The sequence below is a fragment of the Clinocottus analis genome, unplaced genomic scaffold, assembly GCF_023055335.1.
Source record: "Clinocottus analis isolate CAN_PGR_092001 unplaced genomic scaffold, fCliAna1.0.p SCAF_6, whole genome shotgun sequence".
Taxonomy (NCBI): domain Eukaryota; kingdom Metazoa; phylum Chordata; class Actinopteri; order Perciformes; family Cottidae; genus Clinocottus; species Clinocottus analis.
The window spans coordinates 3856680-3876938 of NW_027176218.1; the positions used below are offsets into that span (position 1 = coordinate 3856680).

At 44.3% G+C, this 20259-nt stretch overlaps 1 protein-coding gene across 2 annotated transcripts in view; it reads left to right on the forward strand.

Annotated features, from left to right (window-relative positions):
- peak1 (pseudopodium-enriched atypical kinase 1) overlaps positions 1 to 20259 on the forward strand; it is a 90646-nt gene that overhangs the window by 59449 nt on the left and 10938 nt on the right. For both annotated transcript variants that reach the window (XM_068602850.1, XM_068602851.1), the window contains 2 exons: positions 5235 to 8743; positions 16140 to 16387. In XM_068602850.1, the coding sequence (XP_068458951.1) occupies positions 5370 to 8743; positions 16140 to 16387 (3622 nt within the window). In that variant the 5' untranslated portion in view covers positions 5235 to 5369. The remainder of the gene's footprint in view (positions 1 to 5234; positions 8744 to 16139; positions 16388 to 20259) is intronic.

Consider the following 20259-nt stretch of genomic DNA (forward strand, 5'->3'; position numbering starts at 1 on the left):
AAATTACCCACAATTAAATATTTGCTTGTGTTTTAACAAAAATGACGATGAACTTGGAAGTTCAACTTCCTGCCTCGACATTTTTTTGTGTTGTTGACTTTATTAAATGGTTTACAAAAGCAGCAACGGAAAGCGCAACTAAAGACAAACTCACTGCTTCAAGCGCATCCAGTGAATCGTGATCTTTAATCGCACATTTGTTCTGGGAATAGATAAATAGATGCGCTTCACGTTGATTGTGTACTTTTCTTTTTCTCTTTCTAAATCTCATTCGACAGGATACGATTACTTCTCTGACGGAGAGCGGGCGTTCCTTCAGCTCTCTTCGTCTTTATACATGAGGGATCCATTTAAATGATCGACACTAATGCCTCGGCCTCATCAAATATGCATGACAAGGAAGTGATAAACAAAAACAAGACTGAGGAGAATAACTAAGCAGACATCAGTACCAATGTTTCACCAATGGAGACAAGTTAGAGCACGCATGCTTTTTAAAAAATTTGTATTATTATTTCTACACTTTTAAGAATGCAATATAGGATTATTGTTTGTGTCAAATATTAGAGGTTGAGTCAGAATAATGTCAGAAACATGAGGGGGGAAAATAACAGGCAGAAAAATCTGCAGGAAGAGAAAGAAAATATGTCGCCTGCACCATGTTTTTCCAATAATTGCCTGCATCTTAGTGCCGCTTCATAGCGCTCCAATCAAATATGTTGCAGAGTCACAGTGAGGACCCACGCAAAAAACTAGATCAATAACACAACGTCTATTATAGAGAGAATATTGTTGAACAATCCCACCTAAGGAGGACACAGATTATACAATATTGTGTGTGTTTCTTCATGTTTATGCAACAAATCACCGCTAATACTGAATGTGTTGTGTGTTGTTTTTTTTTTACAGATGTGCGGTTTTGCGATTCCTCCCGTTTCTACTGTGTTGTGTAACGTCTGTTACATAATGAAGGGAACACAAAAATAGCAGTCCATTGTTTGCCTGATGGGCACGAGTAGGAACACTTTAACCGCGATGAGTTTAACCGTGGAGAGAATCATTTTTCATGTTCAAACAAACACGATTACATAAGACGGAGGAGGGGCTGCTCGTTTCAGAGAGGTCTCCTCCGCTCGTTTCCACACACACACACACACACACACACACACACACAAAAAAGGCGTCTGCGAGTCATCACGTTTTAATGATGTGAGCTGTGTGAACTGGAAATACTGGACTGCTTGATGGAGGAAAGGATTGTTGGGCAGATGGGACGGTGGCTTTCCTGCAGGCAAAACTGTCATTCTGGATGAAAAAGAAAACGACGTGCGGTCTCGTCGGTAACAACGTGGCACCAATATTTGCCTTACGGCTTAATGACAAACTCAAATAGAAGTATGTTTTTGTTCTTTTTATCCCTGGCTGGTAGAGGGAGTGTCACATCAGCACCGACTGTAGAGGGAAGGGAAATGGTGGCTGAGGGAAAACGCAAAATATTCTGTCACATCCTTCCACTTGGTGGTGGTGGGGTGTGGGGGGGTCTGTGTGACACACATTGGATGTTTCTTGATTCTCAGAAGCGTGATCAGAAACACAAAAGTCTGGAAAACTGAATAATCTTATACGAACGCAGCGAGGGAGAAGCTTTTCATATTTCCATCTCGCTCCTTTGAGAAAAAGTAAACTCAATAAGGAGTCTTTATCTTGATTTCAAAAGAAAAATGTCTCCCTCTGCAAACCCCCCACACTCTTCCCTTCGCCTCTCTTTACTGTCTGTCAGGGAAGAAATAAAGCCGATACAAAGTCAGCCTCTGTCTGGCGTAGATCTCCTAAAAGCAAATGCAGCTTTGTCTCGATGTGCAAGAAAAAAAAAAGCATATTTAAATCTGTGTTAATTGCACTTGTTTCATGCCTTCCTCTGCTATTCCTTTTGTTCTCATTAGAAACAGTTGTGCAACAGCTGAGTCACAGCTGCGCACTACGACGTCTTAAATATGTCCTGTTGTTTTCTAAGGAGGCGACGGAGTAGAGAAAATGATTCTGGACGCTGTCGTAAATGAGCAAAGTACTGCTTTTGTTCCATCGAGGGAGCAACACACTTAAAATAATTACATAACGCAACTCTTTTTATTTTTTGGGGGGGACTGGGGCTGTGCTTTTGGTTCTCCATGAAGTTTTGAAAGTCTGCAACAGAACTAGTCGCGTTCTGTTGCTCGCGTTGTCACGTCCCCCCGGCAGCGTTTTGGGATGATGCGGGCCCTTTTACGGTGCGACGGGATAAATCTTCCCCCTGCCCTCGTCGCAGCTCGATCAGCAAAGTTTGTTCCAGGAGTTCCTGCTTCATTGTGTCTGGCGCTGGGCAGGTCCAGGGGCGTCGGTCACGGGAACATCCTTCCGAACGGGATGTGACACCTGTGACCTTGTTGGATGGATGAGAAGAAGCCCCTTGTCAATATCAGCCGCACAGTGAGGCCGAGTTTCGGCCTTATTTGATGAAACAAAGGCCCGGGGTCACTCGTGAAAGGACAAAAACGTGAGCGAAGAGATGGGGGGCCGGCGTTTTATCAGCGTATTGAAGTTGTTGTATGCTGCACTCATTGATCCAAAGTTGAACAATATCTCAAAGTGCATCTCTCTGTAATGTCTCACACTACATTTTTATGGGTCGTCTCCTCAAAAGTACGCCCTATTCAACATTGTATTCAAGTTCAGCTTGATACTCTTTTGGCAGCCTCTCCGTGTGGAGCAGAACTGAATGAGCCATCTCAACCTCAGCCAGCAGATGAAATACTGCTTCAGCAAATATCACTTAATCAGGTTTCCTGGCTACGGGAAAGAGCTCTAAACTATTGATATATCTCCATGGAAGAAAAGGAGATTTCTTCGAGCAGCCAGGATAATAGTCAATGGCAGTTGCAGGCCTGTAATATCTTGCCTGTCACTTTCCTTTAGGGTGTTTTTTTCTTTCTTCTCTTTTGGATTTGTACAGAAGGCAACTATGAACTTGCGGTCTAGAAGGAACAATCAACCGCTAAATAAAAATCTTTAACCTTCAAACCTTGTATATATACAACATCTAGAGGCCTAAATATATTACATTTTAAGTGTTGACATCCTGTTTTAAATGAGTTTCATGGTCTACGGTGGAATTTTCTCTTTTTTTTTTTTACTGAACTGGAAAAATTGAGACCAGCAATGTGAGTTAACTGGTCCTGACTCCATCGGTAAGGTATGGCTAATTGGGCATATTAAACCGACAATAGAATCACTGTAATAACACAGTTTCAACAAGACAACAGTAACAACCACAGTAAGATTAGACTTGCAAAGCCTCCCAGCAGTCCTGTTTTTAAATGTCTGCAGTTTATTATCAAACCAAACTATGCTGTTAATCTTGATGCGCTTGAGGGGAAGGGGGATTATCTCAAACGAGTAAATTAAACTAAATTGTATTTTACTTCTATATTGTGTTAACAGCTTTTTTATTTGTTTGTTTTTTCTGTATGCCATTAATAGACTTCCCTTTCTTCCTATCCACTCTTAAGGCGCTATATAGTTTACTTCATAGTTAATAGGACTTTCCTAGAAGGGTTTGCCCAGAGCAGGCTTTAGTTGTGGAAATAACGTGAAAATAGTCCTAGTTCATGTAACATACAGAATACAGTGTAATATTAAACAGGCTTTCATGTAACGACCTCATTTTAACATGGCACTGATTATCAATGGATTTGTCAATGTCAATGTAAAGAAAAGTTGATTGAACAGCAAATAACTGCTGCACCCACAAATTTGATCCAAAGTGTTACTGGTCTAATTTAGAAATATATATATATATATATTTCAGTGTAACACCTCGAGGATGTGGTTTTCCTGATGCCACATAGTGTGACCTGGCAGGAGAAGAAAACAGGACACGTGTGATATGAATGTGCCGCTGCCGATAACCTGAGAACAAGCTCGTGCTCGACTCTTAAAAGGTCAGTCTTTGTCCTCTCACAAAGACTGACCGCTGTGAATTTTTAAACCTTTCATTTTTAAGATCATGTCTGATTATTGATGGCTGACAGCTCATCGCCAATATGTAGTACAAGAGAAGGAGAGGGTTTGGTTGTTGTTTAGTAATATACTCACGCACTTTAGATTTGAACATTTTCTTTGATTTAAGGTTGTTCGTATTGACACTTGTGTAAAGTGTGTAGAAACTAAACATTTAAATACATTGTTCCCCACTTTTAGAGCACCAAACTACTAGTTTTTCAAAATATATGGTTTCACATTAGTTGTCAATTCCAAAAATCCTGGTATAGTGTTTTTTTTAAACCTTAATCTAGTTTTCTACAGGTCAACAAGGGCCATCAACTGTCTGGCCTACAACTCAATGCATTGCCTGTATGTTTAGGATTATTGCCTTTGCTGAATTGCACTACAATTGTTTATGAAGAGCTACTTGTCCTTCACTCATCCTACAGTGTGCATGAAAGTACCTCCTAACAATTCTCCTACTTGTTGAACTTTCGAGTCTAGTTTGTTGGAAAGCTAAATATGTAACTGATCTACATTCAGACTGCCAGCTGGAAAAAAAAAGCCTCTTCCTCCGTGCCATTTGCCAGACTCCAGTGCACATGAACTCAGCTGAAGCACTTCTGATTTCCATTTTTCCATGTAATTGATCTAGTTCATAGGATTTAGGACATTGAGTGTTTGATTGAATGAGTAGTATCAGTACCTTTTATCTCTCCTAAGCCCGGCTGAAACGGCCAACAACAACACAGGACAGTGATTCAGAAATAAGCTCTCTTAATCCTCTTCCTGTCTGCCCCTTTGCTTTTCAATTCTTACCGGTCCAGTTGAGAGTTTAGGAGGAGACAGGCGACTGCCTCGTTGACGAGATGGGGCCGCTATGTAGAGGAAGTTTGCCACCTAATGGTGAAAATGTAGCACTACGTTCCTAAACAATTCTCTCTCTCTTTCTCTTTCACTCAGTCTTTCTGACCCAGTGTATCTTCTTTACATTAGTTCAGTTCCGTGTAAGTGTATTAATTGTATAATGATCGAATTTTCCTTGTTTGAGTCAATATTGTGGTCCTGTATGTGTCTCACTTTGGAATTAACTACATTTCTAAACACTCATTTGAGGCAAATATGTCAAATGATTGTATTGAATGAAATAGACAATTCAAATTTTTCAAAAGATTTGTTTAATTTATACCCTTTTCTCCGGTTTTCCTCCTCAGGTCCAGCATCCCCCACATTCGAGGCTGGAATAGTGTCCATCATTGTTGCACTACAGTCAGTTCCTGCAGCCCGTAGCTTCATGGAGGGGTTTCCTGTCCACTGACTCATCCGGCTGCCTCACTGGACCAGCAGCCATGTCCGCCTGCAGCACCTTCACCGAACACGTGTGGAAACCAGGCGAGTGCAAGAACTGCTTCAAACCCAAGAGTCTGCATTGTCTGGCTCAGAGTAGTGGAGGGAAGCCTCCCCCTGAGCAGAGGTCCTCAACAATTCAGCAACAGCATCCACCCCCCGCCGGGGCTCGAGCAAACACAAATCTCACCATCAACTCCCAGAGGGCTGGCGGTGGGTCTGCCCGCTCAGGACACTTTCGTCCACCCGTGGCTAAGAAGCCAACCATCGCCGTCAGGCCAACTATGATGCTGCCTTGCTCCTCTGGAGGACTGGATTCAGATGGCAACCTGCAACGACCACCAAATGTTATAGAACAGGGCAAAACGTCAGCATTCACGGTCTGGAATCGCAATGGACTGAACTGTAAGAGGCCTGGCGGGCCCAGCAACAACAACGAAGGAGAAGATGAAAGTGAAGAGATTGAAGGTTATGGGCAACTTAGCCCAAGGACCCCGAGTGGAAATAACAACAACAGTGGACTTACAGATGTCCTAAAAGAAATTGCTGGGTTAGGCCCCGGCCCGAGCTCCTCACCCCTTTTTGGTTCCAAGGACTTGTTTTGGGGAAGAATCAGTAGTTCATACCGACGGTCATTGGAAAGAGGCCTTCCGGCGTCCAGCTGTCTTGCCATGGGAAGCATCAGTTGCGGTGGTGTTGGCACTGCTCAAAAACGAGTATCACTTAGCGATAGCTCTGAGGTCATCAGCACAGAAGGTGGTCGCTTTTGCTACCCCGAGTTTTCCAGTGAAGATGAGGAGGAGGATGAGGAAGAGGATGATGAGGATGAAGAGACTGAAAGGGAGGATGATGAACATGAAAGCTGGGATGAAAGTGATGAAGAGTTACTAGCCATGGAGATCCGTATGCGAGGCCAACCGCGATTTTCAATTTTCCGTGCTGCCACAATGTCTCCGGTGCCCTTTGCCGCTGGGAAAAAGTGGAATACTGTTCCACTTCGCAACCGCTCACTACAGCGGATTTGTGCAGTGGACTATGACGATAGCTATGATGAGATCTTAAATGGATACCCCTCAATGGACTCAAATGGAGCTCTCCTTCCTTATGGGCCCCACGACATGCAAGGCAGTGGTTTCCTATTAAATTCAGAGTCTACCACTTCTCAAGAATCCTCGTCATCGCAACCAGAAGATTCTCAAACAACTTCGAGCAGTGGGAGCGGTGCCCCCTTCACTCTTCGAAATGGCTTGCATTCTCCCACATCTTCGAAGGCACCTGTCGTCTGCACTGCTCTCCCCAAAAAGGAGCCCGTCCGTAGAGCACTGAGTCCACTCAAGGTGGCTGAAACACACAAGGCGGTCCTGGCCATTAGATTAGAAGAGCAAGATGGCAAAGAAGGCACACCGATGCCCCAGGCCCTTCCAGGGCAACCTGTCACAATCAGTTTCAGTCCCACAGAAGAGAAGGCTAAACCGTACCGTATAGTGAATTTGGAAAAATCACTGATCTGTAAGCCTTACACTGTGGTGGACGTGTCAGCATCCATGGCCAACAAAGACGAACAGAATCTCGACTTGACTTCCAAACCTAAAAACCCGTCAAAGCCTTCCAGCCCTACATCGTTTTGTATCCCACCTTTAGGTCAGCCCCTGTCTCCGACCTCCCCTCTCTCTCCTTTTTCTCCCGTGATGCCAACATCACCCACATCTGTAGCAATGCCAGGTACCTATCGTAAGAAATCAGGGAACATACGCTACCAAGAAGTGTGGACATCAAGCACAAGTCCTCGCCAAAAGATACCGAGAGTGGATCTCGGGGTTGGGAGTAATCCTTGCCCTTCGGTCCCTTCTCAACACTGCAGCCACAAGTCGGCTCCCACGTCTCCCATCACTGGGCTTTCTTCCTCCAGAACTGTTCCTGTGAAATCTTCCAATTTATCAGAGATCAAGTTTAACAGTTTCAATAATGCAGGCATGCCTCCTTTTCCCATTATAATTCGAGATGAACCCGCCTATGCCCGCAGCTCCAAGAATGCTGTGAAGGTACCGATTGTTATCAATCCAAGTGCATATGACAACCTAGCTGTGTACAAGAGCTTCTTGGGACTCAGTGGGGAACTGCCACAAGCAAAAGGGGTAGGTAGTCGGGTAACAAGTCATACTTATGAAGAGATTGGGTCCTCTGAGAGTGTCCAGTCCTCTTCAACAGAGAAAACCATCTCTGGTAAAGGCACATCAGAGAGAGCCTCTTTTGAGGAGACAAAAGCTCCACCTGAGGCACTGTCAAAAGCACCAAATTTACATCCTAAAACCACTACAGACTCTAGCACTGTGACAAACACTGTGACGAGCTCCACAGTTGGAGCCCTCTCTCCCACTACATCAGCAAATGCCCCTGCCGTTCTTTCCATTACTGCAAACCTCCCTAAAACCAGCCCTACTGCCAATGCTGTTGCACACAATTGCAGGACAAGTGAAGCTGCGACTTGCAGTAAAGACGGCAACACAGACTTAGCTTTGTCCTCGGGGACCGTGGCATGCCATAGGGAGGAGGCCAGTGCTGTGCTTTTACAAATTGTTGCCTCCATCCAGCCTCCACAGTCTCCTCCAGAGTCACCCTCAATACAAGCCAATAACTTAAGTTCTGAGGAGCTTTACGCCCTCCCACCTGATGCCATGAAGGAGACCCTCACCCGGCCCAAGTCCCTCTTTTCCACAACTGATGGCTGTCTTTCCAAACCCAAGAAGGACACGCCCTCCAAAGTTTTGTCGAAATCCCAGAGTGCCTCCGCTGCTGTCCCGCTCTCGAGCCCCCGGTCAGAGCCCAGTGCCCCTTTCCCCCCTCCTAGATCTACATCTTCCCCTTATCACGCTTCTAACATCCTCCAGAGGCATTTTGGCAACTGGACCAAGAGTTCTGCCTCCAGTTCTCCTGTACGACCCAGTGAAGGTGAAGCAAGTCCCGGTGGCGAGGCGAGACGTATTTCAGCAGAAAGCTCGAAACCCAAACGCTGGATCTCCTTTAAGAGCTTTTTCCGGCGACGGAAAGATGAGGATGAGCAGAGGGAGAGGGCGGAGAGAGAGAAGGACAAAGGCAAGCTGGTTGGGCTCGACGGGACAGTCATTCACATGCTTCCACCGCCACCCATCCAAAAGCATCATTGGTTCACCGAGGCCAAGCCAGAGGATCCCACGCAGAAACCAACCATCATCTTCACCTACAAACCAGAAAGTGGCGGTGGCCCCGGTGACGGAGAAGGAGAACTAAGAGTAGAGGAGTGCAGAGAGAATACACTACCGACACCCGAAGAGAGCAAGGAATCCAAACCTCTGAGCCCCGGGCGAACATCACCTCATCTCATCACCAAGGAGTTCAGGTAAATTGTCCATGATTGTCCAGGGTTTTGATCTCCTCTTCATTGTAGTGAAAAATACCCCCTGACCAGTTTAAAGCTTGTAACAGCAGCAAATCAAAGTTAAAACGGGGGTTTACCCAGTTGGTAATATGTTAAACATGAATGAGGTTTCAGAGGTTCAGCAGAATATTGTGGATGAAAAGATAGAAAGCTACTAAACTATACATCTGTTGCAGAGGCTCCCAGATAATCCCAAACCAATATTAACAAGGGCATGGCGGATATGCCCCTTTTGTAATTAGTAAGGGTTAATCAGGATCAAAAATTGCATCTTATTATGCACATGGGCATAAAGTAGATGCAAGATTGTGGCCCTTAGACAGTTATGCATTCTTTTCTTTTTTTTAAATAAATAGATTTTTAAGAGGGACATGAAACTTCTAGCTGTTAAAAAAAAGAGTATTGCTTTTACATTTAATATGTCTGTCTTAAGGCCTGTAGTGGAACTATTGGCAATGCTCTTCCTTCAAGCCTTTCACAGATCTAATGAATGATTTAACATGCAATGCCCGCGTTGCTGTTACCCACATGCATTCCCTTCAGAGCACTCATGGCATCCTGCATATAATTAGGATGCTCAACCTTTGCCAGCTGCTCCTCCAAAGTGCCACGGATGCTTCTCTTCCCCTATCATACAGATCGCTCATCACAGATTCGTGAGGTGTTTGATCTTAATTTGGCAGGTCTGCTCGCCCACTTTCCCGGGCCAACTGCGTGAGCCGTACAGCCTATGTGGTCTCTTCCTTAATGGCATCTATTACCTGAACAGCAGGCTCTGTGCTCAGCGGTTCTTCTGTCAGAATGGGACCTCACAGTGTGTTACAAGTCATCCAACAGCAGTCGGATCAACCTTTACTCTATTTCTCACTGCTGTAGATGGCATATTCCCATTAGCTCCTCAAATTACATCAAAAGCCTTACTCTTTTTCACACACACACACACACACACACGGTAACTCGCGGCAATCGGTCTACTTGGCAGTGTCTTTGCTGCATTCTTGCATAATAATAATTTGTCTTTGACCGGCTGTTGCCCTTCGTGTTAATTTCTTAGGGTAAGTTTCCTGCGGTGTGACTAATGGTGCCAGATAACGATAACCCAGATGTGCCGGATGCACTTAATTTTTCTGTCCTAAACTGTATATGCAGCGGTAGCCAAAGAAAAAAAACCCATTCATCAGGAAAGCTCTGTCCCAGAAGTACTAATAATAATGTGAAGTACTAATCACTTAGACAGCAAGTTGGATAATGCACACATTATTTTGTGTCCGTCGTTGTTTGAGCACAATATCTACAAGCTTAATGTTTGGTAACAGCAGAGAAATACACTTGAACTTTAGATACCATGTACATGATCTGATCAATGAATTAAATCTAGTAGGATGAATTAAATATCTGCCTTTTTACTTAAAATTTAGTAAAACGCAAGTTTTACTAAAACTTTATTAAGTTTTATAGTTCATTCAATAATGAATCGTGTGACTCGTCCTCATGTACCTGGCACAATTAGTTGAAATAGTCATTTCCTATGATGCTAGATTCCACCACACCTGTGCTGTATTTTCCGTGTGTGTAACATTCTACAAATGCATGTGTTTCCCGCCCAAAAAAATACAAATATATGATGCAAACTGACTTATTAGAAGTCGTGACTGGGCAGCTAGCACAAGCAAAGGGAGGAAAGTCCTTTTACCGTGAAAAAGGAGGCTGCTCTTAACTCAAGCACTACCTCGTGCCGGGGTGTCGTGTTGGTCTCTGAGTGAAAAAGACACAATCCCATTCATTTTGTAATCAACACACAACTAGACACTGTGCGGCATTTGGACTCGGGTGTATTTTGGGCCGTGTAATGGCAGAGTGTCATTTAGCTCCCAGTGCGTTTCACAAAATGCATCCCACAGCCACTGATCAGCAGCAACCGCATCACGCCCACGCACAGTTTAGCTCATGAACAACTTGCTCAGATGCTCTTGTTCATCTTCTCACCGGATCCCTCCCATTTTTGACTTCCACCTTTCACGGTCTGCTCTTTGTTTTTTTTTCCCCGCTGCGCATATATTATCCATGTATTCTGACGGGTTTTCAAGTCGGTGGGCTTGCCACCTTCGCTGTCTCCGCCTGGTGTAAACTTTTGCTCCTCTTCCATGCCACATTTCTCTCCTTTGAGCCCGGAGCACTGTGAACTCTTGAATATTTCTCTCCTCCTTCCTCTCAAGAACTTGTCCCCATTCTGTCTCCTTTGCAGCTTCCCTGCTTTTTCTCTCTGCTCCCAAAGTTTCAGCACTACTCATCGACTTCCTGTCTCTTCTCATACTTTGTAGGAAGTGGTACAAGACTTAAGTATGCGCTGCTTTTGCTGTTCATATGGGATATCTCGGTAAAGCCATGCCATAACTGGCTATATTGGTGGTGTACTGTATGTATTAGGGAGAACCCGGGCAAATTGTGTTCTCTCTCGCTTCCCACAGAGGATGACGGATTACTCAAATTAAAATAAATTATACTTTTTTATTTTGCGCCTGCATCCTTGCGTGATGTCAGCAGTGAAGATGAACTAATGCAATATTCCTCAAACTAAATAAGTCTCCTATTTATAATAAGCAATTAGGACTGAACAAAATACCAAACAGCTGTTTGCAATAAAAACATGAATTCACTTATATTTGATACGGCCGACAACATTACGATTAGTTTCCTGCAGTATCCTACACAACACATTCACACTGAAAGCAGACCACATTTATTACATCACACTTTAAAGCAGCTCAACTTTGGTCTAGTGTGTCGTATTTTCTTCACACTGTGACCCTGCCGTTTACAGCCTTCACAGTGAACGTGTTAATGATTAACTCATTTGATCATTTGCTGCATTGGCAGTAGGTGTTACTCACCTGTCTATTTGATGTTTATCTCGGGTATTGGCGCATGCTTTTTGAGTTGACCCATAAACAGAAAATAGCTAAACCGCTCCCTTGGCGTGTGAAGTTCCTGCGTTGGTGTGGAAGATGTGATAACATTTTTATTTATTTTTTAAATCAAAGCCTGCAGAAAGAAATGTATTTGTGTCTCACGAGGAAACATTCTGTCATAGCTGAATCTGATTGCCCCTCCAGTTTTAAAGAAGGTTGTATTTTTACTGGAGCTTTAAAGTATTTTTGGAGGGAAAAAAATGTGTGTGCGCAATCAAAGCTATTTCTAAAATTAGCTAATCATTAGTTTATCCTTGCTTTTGAAAATATGTCACCGTAACGCATGTTTAGTCCCACTTGCACTAATATTGCACCTATACGGTGCAAATGTATTGAGTACTATGAGGACTTGGGCTTTTTTCTGTCTCTGGTTTCATGTCATGAACGGGTCCCACGGGGTCATTTTGTTTTGATTGGCAGATGAAGAGTTAACAAATGTGTTGTTTTTTTTTGTCTGGAAGCCATTTTATTGGCTCACGGTGGGCGTGCTCTGCAGCACCAACACGCATTACCTTAGGGCAGGTAAACGCATTCAGGGAGGGAGACGAGGAGAGAACGCATGCGAGGGGGAAAAACACTTTGGGATTCTTCGCAACTGTCCGTCCTGCAGCTCCACCTAGAATGTGAATCCACCTTCGCCTCGTATTCAAGGGCTCCAGATGGGAAGCTGTGTGAGCCAGTACAGTGGGTAAGACCTGACGGCCCTTTTTCTTTCATTCTCTCCTGGGATTAGCTGTGGACCATGCAGGCCATGTGAAGTCCTATTGACTCAGTAGGGGAGGGAGAGTTGTTTTTTTTACATTTAAATTATGTGAACAGGGTTGTGGTTCAGAGATTGTTCATTACCCCCTGACAGAGGTCTGTGAAACAGGGAAATCCACTGGGGCAGCTTCACACTGTCTGAACAAGTCAGGTCCTGACATTGAAACGTGTAGCAGCCATAAAGGTATTTATTGTTCCAAGGGCCTCTCGCGGTGTGGACCCACACTGGATGTTTTGTTCAAACAGGATTATGTTCTGGGAAAATTGTCTTTTGTACGCTGTAATCCATTAATAGTTGGGTTTTCAGTAGGATTTGTATTACTTACATACAGTACGTCCAGTTAGCTAAAAGCACAAGCATGTTATGACATCTGTTTGTGTCTTGGAGACAGCCTGGGGAAAAATAAAAGAGAAAACATGTACAAGTCAGGTCACTAGCAGATTGATTTTTATTATAACACATTGTGCTACAATATATGCTGTTTGATTTGCAATTTTACTCCGTTACGCCTCCATCTTTGCACAGTTTACTCACTCTTTGGCTTAGTCGGCTCACAGCAGCATGATGGGCCTTTTTTATATCAACTGTCTGCTGTTGGCAAGTGCAAAAGTAATGCATTGTGGCAACTCGGAGACTATTGATCGCAACCTCCTTAAAAGAGACACAGAGGGCTTTTAGTCTACAAAGACGGATCATAAACATGTCAGACCTGGTGTTCTCCTCAGACACATAGCCCCGAGGTAGAGACAGACAACTTGGGCAGTCGAGTGCTCTCTGTTGCTGCTCAATTTTCTACCACGTCAAGGTAAATACATATTGCAAACCCACTTTCTTATGAGATGTTTTTCAGATTAGCTTCCATTATGTTGCATTATTACAATAATATATTTTTCCAAGCTTAAGCCAGGAACTTCAACCCTCCAAAATGTGTATCCCAAGTCAGTTTCCTCCTTTAGTTTTACACCCCTCATGACTGGCTGGGAATAACTGGCCAGCTTTGTTGGCGATGGAAGAATTTGTCTGCACAAAACGCTGTAAAAACAAGTTTTCTTCAGGCCCAAAACACTGAATTGGATGTTGTCCCCTGAGCTGCACTTCTTAGGAACTTTTTCACACTCATCATTAGTCATATGCACAATATGTGCAATGACAATGCCAGTAAAAAGGAAGTGACACATCTGGGTCAGGCTAATACAAACACTACTGCCAACCTGCCCCGCCCCGTGACGGCTATGAAACCAGCTCTGTGAACTTTGCGTGCCCTTTTATCTTTAGCATTAAAACTCCGGAACAGCGAACAATATGCCGCCACGACGACATCAGACATTTGGAGCAGATGGCAGGGCCCGCCACTTGCAGAAGAGCTCGGTGGCAGGTGCTTTGCGCTTCACAATCAGGGGGGTTGGAAACCTACAGGTGTTTAGTTTGAGACTGTCCCACAACACAGGTGGTCACGACCCAGGTGGCCCGAGGATGTAATGTCTCACTCGGGGTCACATTGAAGGGCCTCGGCTGAGCTGGTATCAGATCAGAGGGCAGGAACCAGGTTGCTCTGAGCGTCTTATTTACTGTGATCAGAACGTCTGATCCCAGATGGCTCTCCGTGAAACACCAGCTGTTGAGGTTTACTCGACGTAGAGCAGCAGGACACGGATACCCAGGTGACTCGAGAAAGGGGGGGGGGACTACAAAATCTGATTGTGACTTGATGTCGTTGTTAACTTTAATTAAAAGCAAAGAATTAGTTGAACCAAATGTGACTCTTTTTGTGCTGCCGCTGCAGTCGTTCTTCACTCCGTGCTTCATCCTGTTGAATAATATATTAGTTTGCGTTCTGCAAAGCAAATTGTCAGCGTTATTGCATGTCCGGTGTAACTTCAGTGATGAAGGGATGTATGGAAGTTTGACATAAAGCTGCTGGTTACTGAGCAGCTCTCGAGAAGCCAATGTTAAAGGACTTTTATTTCTCCAAAAAAAGGAGTTTCAGCTGGAGTGTTTGGCCTTTATTGGTACACTTTCAGTCTCTGATGAAGATGACCTGTTGCGTCATGTTGGCTGTTATATTCAACACATTAATATAAATATACATTAGGTGGTAGCAACTTAGGCGCAGCTTGTAATGCATCCTCTTTGTTACACAGCATCTATTTGCGTTGTTTATATCCATGTCAACTTTTGAACGTACTTACTTGAATTACTGCAAACCAAGGACGCACTCACGGAGAAGAACTTCTCTGCTCGTGTTGAAAAAAACCGTCACGCCACCTTTTTTGAATTCAAACTGGTTGGCGACCGTTTCAGACGCGTCAGAAACATTTTTACCGGCGGTGCGATGACACGGTGACGCACACACGGCCCCCGAGTGTCACTGCGGTGCCGGCACATCACGGCAGGGAGGACACACACTGCAAGTGTCAGATCGTCTGTAAGACTCGCCTCGCTGGAGGCGACGAGCTACAGTACGGCGCACGTCTCGTCGCAGCGTCCCCAGGGCTTTCACGCCGTGATTGGAGTTACTGTGTGATCTCAAACTCTCTCAGTCATAACTGACTGACTGTAAGCTATGACCTGGATTTCTCGGGCTGACGGCTCCGCCAGACACGGTGTCGGCACAACATGAAGTATGTGACCACCCTTATAGGGAACTGTATGTTTATCTCTGCTGGGCGAGCGGCGTTGAAACGCAACAAATCATAAAGACGACGCCACGCTCCTTCCTGCTCACGTGGATCTCTTGAGCTCACAGTTCACATCAATGTCACTGCGCTTTAAATATATCACTCAGCTGACGAGGAGAACCATTTGTCTTTTTCTCAATATTCTTTCGTCCACCTCGTCGGCGTCAGAATGCCTCAATTCACTTTCACGGCTTTGATCCGATTTTCTTCTTTCTTTAATTCTTTAAAGACGGCTAATAATGACATTTTACGCCCGTCGCGTTATCATCGCACCTTTTTGATCAATCAGCGGCGCCAGACGACGTTCATCTCACCTCATTTACACACCTCGAGTCATCGACACCCGCCACCGCCACAAAAGAAATCTTCAAACCGCGTTATCGCGCAGCATCGTGACCCGCGTTGCCGCTTTTCTTACGCTTTCCTTCAGGCGACGTATGTGTAGCTGAATATAAAACACGGCGGGCTTCAAGGGCCTCCCGCTTCCAACTGTGTCGACTCTAATTCATCACTTGCCGAGAAGAAAGGAGCGAGCTGACGAAGCGACGCGGACGGCGATTGCCCAGATAAAAAATGTAAAAAAAAAAAAAAAAAGGCATTGTTTTTTTGTGTTTTCTTCATATCCTGTGATGTTAGATACGGTTATCCGTCACAGACGAAATGAAAGATGACAGACTGAAGCTCTGATCAACAGCAGCTCGTTTATTACTTTAAACACTCGTGTCTCAGCAATGGAGCTCGCTATTATCCTCTTGTTGCTTTTATTGCTTGATTTACTGATATTTTTACATGCAGCACCAACAGAATAATGAACCGACTCAAAGCAGCGAGGGAAATATTATCGTAGATTACGGGGGAAAAAGAATTCAAATGTAAGACAGTATTTTCAATGTTTTAATAACTATAAGAGCCATGCCACTGTCTCTTTCTCTCTCTGTCATCTGCAGCCAGGTACCAGGGAGTGCCAGCAATGCCAGGGATCGGGAGCTGCCCAGCGTCGCCTCCCTGCCTGCCAAAGTGAATCTGGGGCTGGAGCTCAGGGACGGGGAGGAGGGCCACGCCAGCCAGGTCGCCACGCCGGCCTCGGCCAGCGAGGCCAGCGCCAGCCTGGGAGAGCCAGAGGAGGACGGGAATCACTCCCATCACTCCCACTCTCCCGCCTCCAGCCACTGCAGCGCCACGTACACCAACCTGGGTAAGAACGACGCACCTCTCGAGGCCTGAAACATTCGACAACAACGAAAAGCTTAAAGCACATGCATGGAACGTAAAACCAGCCACAAAGTCTGCGAGATTTTTAATTGTTCACATTGATTTTCTGCAAATCCACTCGCCACAGAGTGACCTTACAGTAAAACTGACATGAGTTCATGCATGAACTGATTTTCACTGAGATTTTCATGTTGTCGTGCTTCCAAAATGTGTAAGTTTCCTTCCGCGAAAGTTATTTAAGGCTTTCTTGCAGCTCAAAATACACTTTAAAGAAAAAGGTGAAAAGAATTATGCAAATACGCTGCTGATGGTGCGCCACACTCCTTCAGAGTAAAATAAATGAATGAACAAAGGTACCGTGCAAGTGGTATATTTTTCCAATTTGAATCTGCTTATTCTTTTGTATCGAACCCATTTTTTTAACATAAAAGAGAGCATCAACTACGTCGCTGTGCGGACGTTTTGTTCTCATTGTTCTCACGCTAACTGCAGTCAGTGGATGGATATAACCAGAATCTGCCGGTCCTCCTCGGTATCTTCACTTCACAAAGTCTCACTTTCCTTCAGCAGCAGCAGCAGCACACCTCCTCATGTGACAAGTCATAATGTATTCCATGTTAAAACAGCTGGAGCTCTAAATCAACACATCTTGGGATGTGAAAGAACAATCACAATGTTATATTCCAGCTAAGAGGTGGACTATTTTTGCCCTGAGGTTTTTCGGGGCTGCTTCTTGGACCCCGAGCGAATCCCTTTAAGGTCACACGCTTCTTCTTTTTGGTGACGTGAAGCGCTCACTCTCATAACTCAACAGAAAACCCTCATGTCTCCATCTATAATCCCCTCTGTGTTATCTTCTCTGGCTTATTGCCTTCGTCTTCTTCTATTGTTTTGTTTCTGGGAAAAAATATTTGAGATGATTGACGCGCTTGGGCTGCACTAATAGCCACGTTACAATATCATGAATTGCACGACTGACCACAGAGCTGCTATTAGCGTCAGAAAAGCTTTTAGCCTGACATCATATCTGAGACTAATTAGTACAACAGCTTTGTTCTTTAAATAGTCCTAATTGTCTAATCTGACCCGTCAATGTTCAATTCCACTTTTCTGGTTTACCCCCCTTTATCTTCAGCTGTGCAGTCAAATAAAGCCACGAAAGCCCTCCAAAAAGTGCTAAGAATAAATCTGCTCTCATACATTCTCATGCATACATTTAACATTTGAAGTCGTACAAATTGAAACTTTGGAAATATACAAAGCAAGTTGTGTGCAAAAGATCATTTTCCTTCTCAGTCTACATCAGTGGTTCTCAAACTGTGGGGCACGAGAGGGTATTGCTTAATATATCTAGAAGAATTATATCATAAATATTGTATGTTAGCATAATTTCATCACATATATACGTATACATTCCCAAAAACACATACATTCTCACAGCATATTGTACTGCTGTCTCGTTGTCAGAGCTTCTCTACTTGGACACGATGAGCTGCTTCAAACAACCTTTTGGTTTTTAAAGAACAGTGTTTTTCGAGTGGTTAAAAATAAAGATTTTGGCAGCGAGACGGCAGTGTGCAGATACTGTTTCTGTCTGTTTAAAAGCAATGAATCCAAAAAGCAAAAGAGACACAAAAGAAATCCTTGATTCCTTAAGATGTTTTGCCTCAGCAGCTCATGACAACAGACATAGAAACCAATACAGGAAACGTATTTATCAAATAACAAGTGGACCTAAATCCACTCTGGTGTTTCGTCCTTCTGCAGTCTTCAACTTGCCAAACCATGATGACAAAGTTCCCTCGGTGACAGCCGGGCTTGGTGGTGGTGGAGCGATGAGCACAGTTAGACCATTTGCTTTTTTTTTTGCAGCAACAAGAGGAGGAAGAGTAGGAGAGGAGTAGGAGGAAGAGTAGGCACAGCTGTCAAACATGGCCTGGCACTTAAAGCACGAAGCGCTCTGTGTGTGGGAAAGGCTCTCGCTGTGATCAAGTGGTGTGTGTGAGAGGAGAAACAAAGTGGTAGAGGGAGTGTGTGTGTGTGTGTGATGCATTACTTCAGTGTGTTCTGTTTGCTTGAATGGTTGTGTGAGGTCAAAATGTGTGTGTGTGTGGAGGGGGGGGAGTGGGTCTTACTTTCTTTCTTGTCAAGGGATTTATCAGAGATGAAGTGTTTGTGTTTATATGTCGATGTTGCACTTTTTACAAGGGTACATGCAAATTGTGTGTGTGTGTGTGTTGATTTGTGAAGCTCTGACTGCACACTAATGTGTTAAAAGCTCCCTGGATGACGCATGATGAGCTGCCTGCAGCCGAATTTTACTCTTCTACATGCTGCTAATGAGGAACGTAGCTGGAGTGTGTGTGTGTGTGTGTTTGTGTGTGTGTGTGTGCGTGTGTGTCTGTGTGTGTGTGTCTACATTCAAACATTGCACAGTAATGTAACACAGTACAGTGTGATGTCTGCTTGTGGTTTCCAATTCTATCTCGTCTACTTGTCAGAAATAGAAGTAATTTTCTCTCTCTCTCTCTTTCTCTCTCTCTCTCTCTCTTCCTCTCTCTCTCTCTCTCTCTGTCTCTCTCTCTCTCTCTCTCTCTCTTCCTCTCTCTCTTCCTCTCTCTCTCTTCCTCTCTCTCTCTCTCTCTCTCTCTCTGCCTCTCTGCTGTCCACTTGCGGCTCCAGTAATACCGTCTGTGCACTCATTTTAGTGAAGAACCACCATCACTTGTCTCTTTCACTGGCTATATAACCAGTGCATTATACACACACACACACACACACACACACACACACACACAGCTTTAATCAGAGCATCAGGCAGTAGGAGGCAGAGCGCTCGGTGAGCAGTCTCCAGTACTGGTGGGAGCTGTGAGTCTGCCTTGTTGGCGCCGGCGGCTCCGCTCACACTGGCGGGGATGAAGCAGAGCGTTTCTCTGCCGCCGCGACACGTTCACCTCAAAACTTTGACTCATTAGTGGATTTGAGGTAGGCTTGTTTTTCTTTTCTTGTCTCTCAGTCCCCCCCCCCCCCCCCCCCCTCCCTCTTCGAGCGACCCTCTCCTCTGCTCTCTCTCTTCATCCTCCCCTCTGGTCCTCTTTATTCTCCTCACTTCTCGCCATCGTTATATTGGAGCACAAAGCTAAACTCACGGCAACAGGTTCCTTCATCTCCTTTGCAAACCAAACGTTGGTGAAAGCCGGTCTCTGGAGTTGTGAATGGATCGCCTTCATGTGTTATTTTCCACACATCAATACATCGATGAGATGACTGAATAGTTTGTTCTTCTGTCCCTTTTCTGAATCGTTTGCTTGAAAGCTTGAATCGAATCCGGCCAGATAATGTGCGACGCCTCTGAATTTGCATGTTGGCAGCCAGATTCATGTTGAGGAAACAGAAAGCCGTCGCTGTGTTTGAGACCAGAGGAATATGCAATTATCTTCTTCTTTTTTTTTATTAATCCGGAACAGATTTTGGAGGGATTGGGACTGTCTGCTGTTTTATCTCCTGGAGATGGACACGGGGGTCAAACACAGTTTAGTTGAACAGCCGTGTGTTTTGAATTATAACAAAATAACTCACTTAATAACATTTTTCAAATTTTGTTTTTTTTGGGGTGGGGTTGCTTGATTTTGGGGTTTTTAATCTCCGTTCGTGTTTTGTAATATAAATATTAATACATCATTTCCAGGCACAGATCAAATCTAATCCTGTTCCTTCACAATAAGATTGCAGCATTCTGGGTAGTTGTCTTAAAAGGTCAAAAACATTTTTGAAGATTTAAACCGAGGCTTTAAAAGAATTGGGATGGACATTTTTTTCAAATCACTTTGCCATTCCAATTTTTTTTTGTTTTTT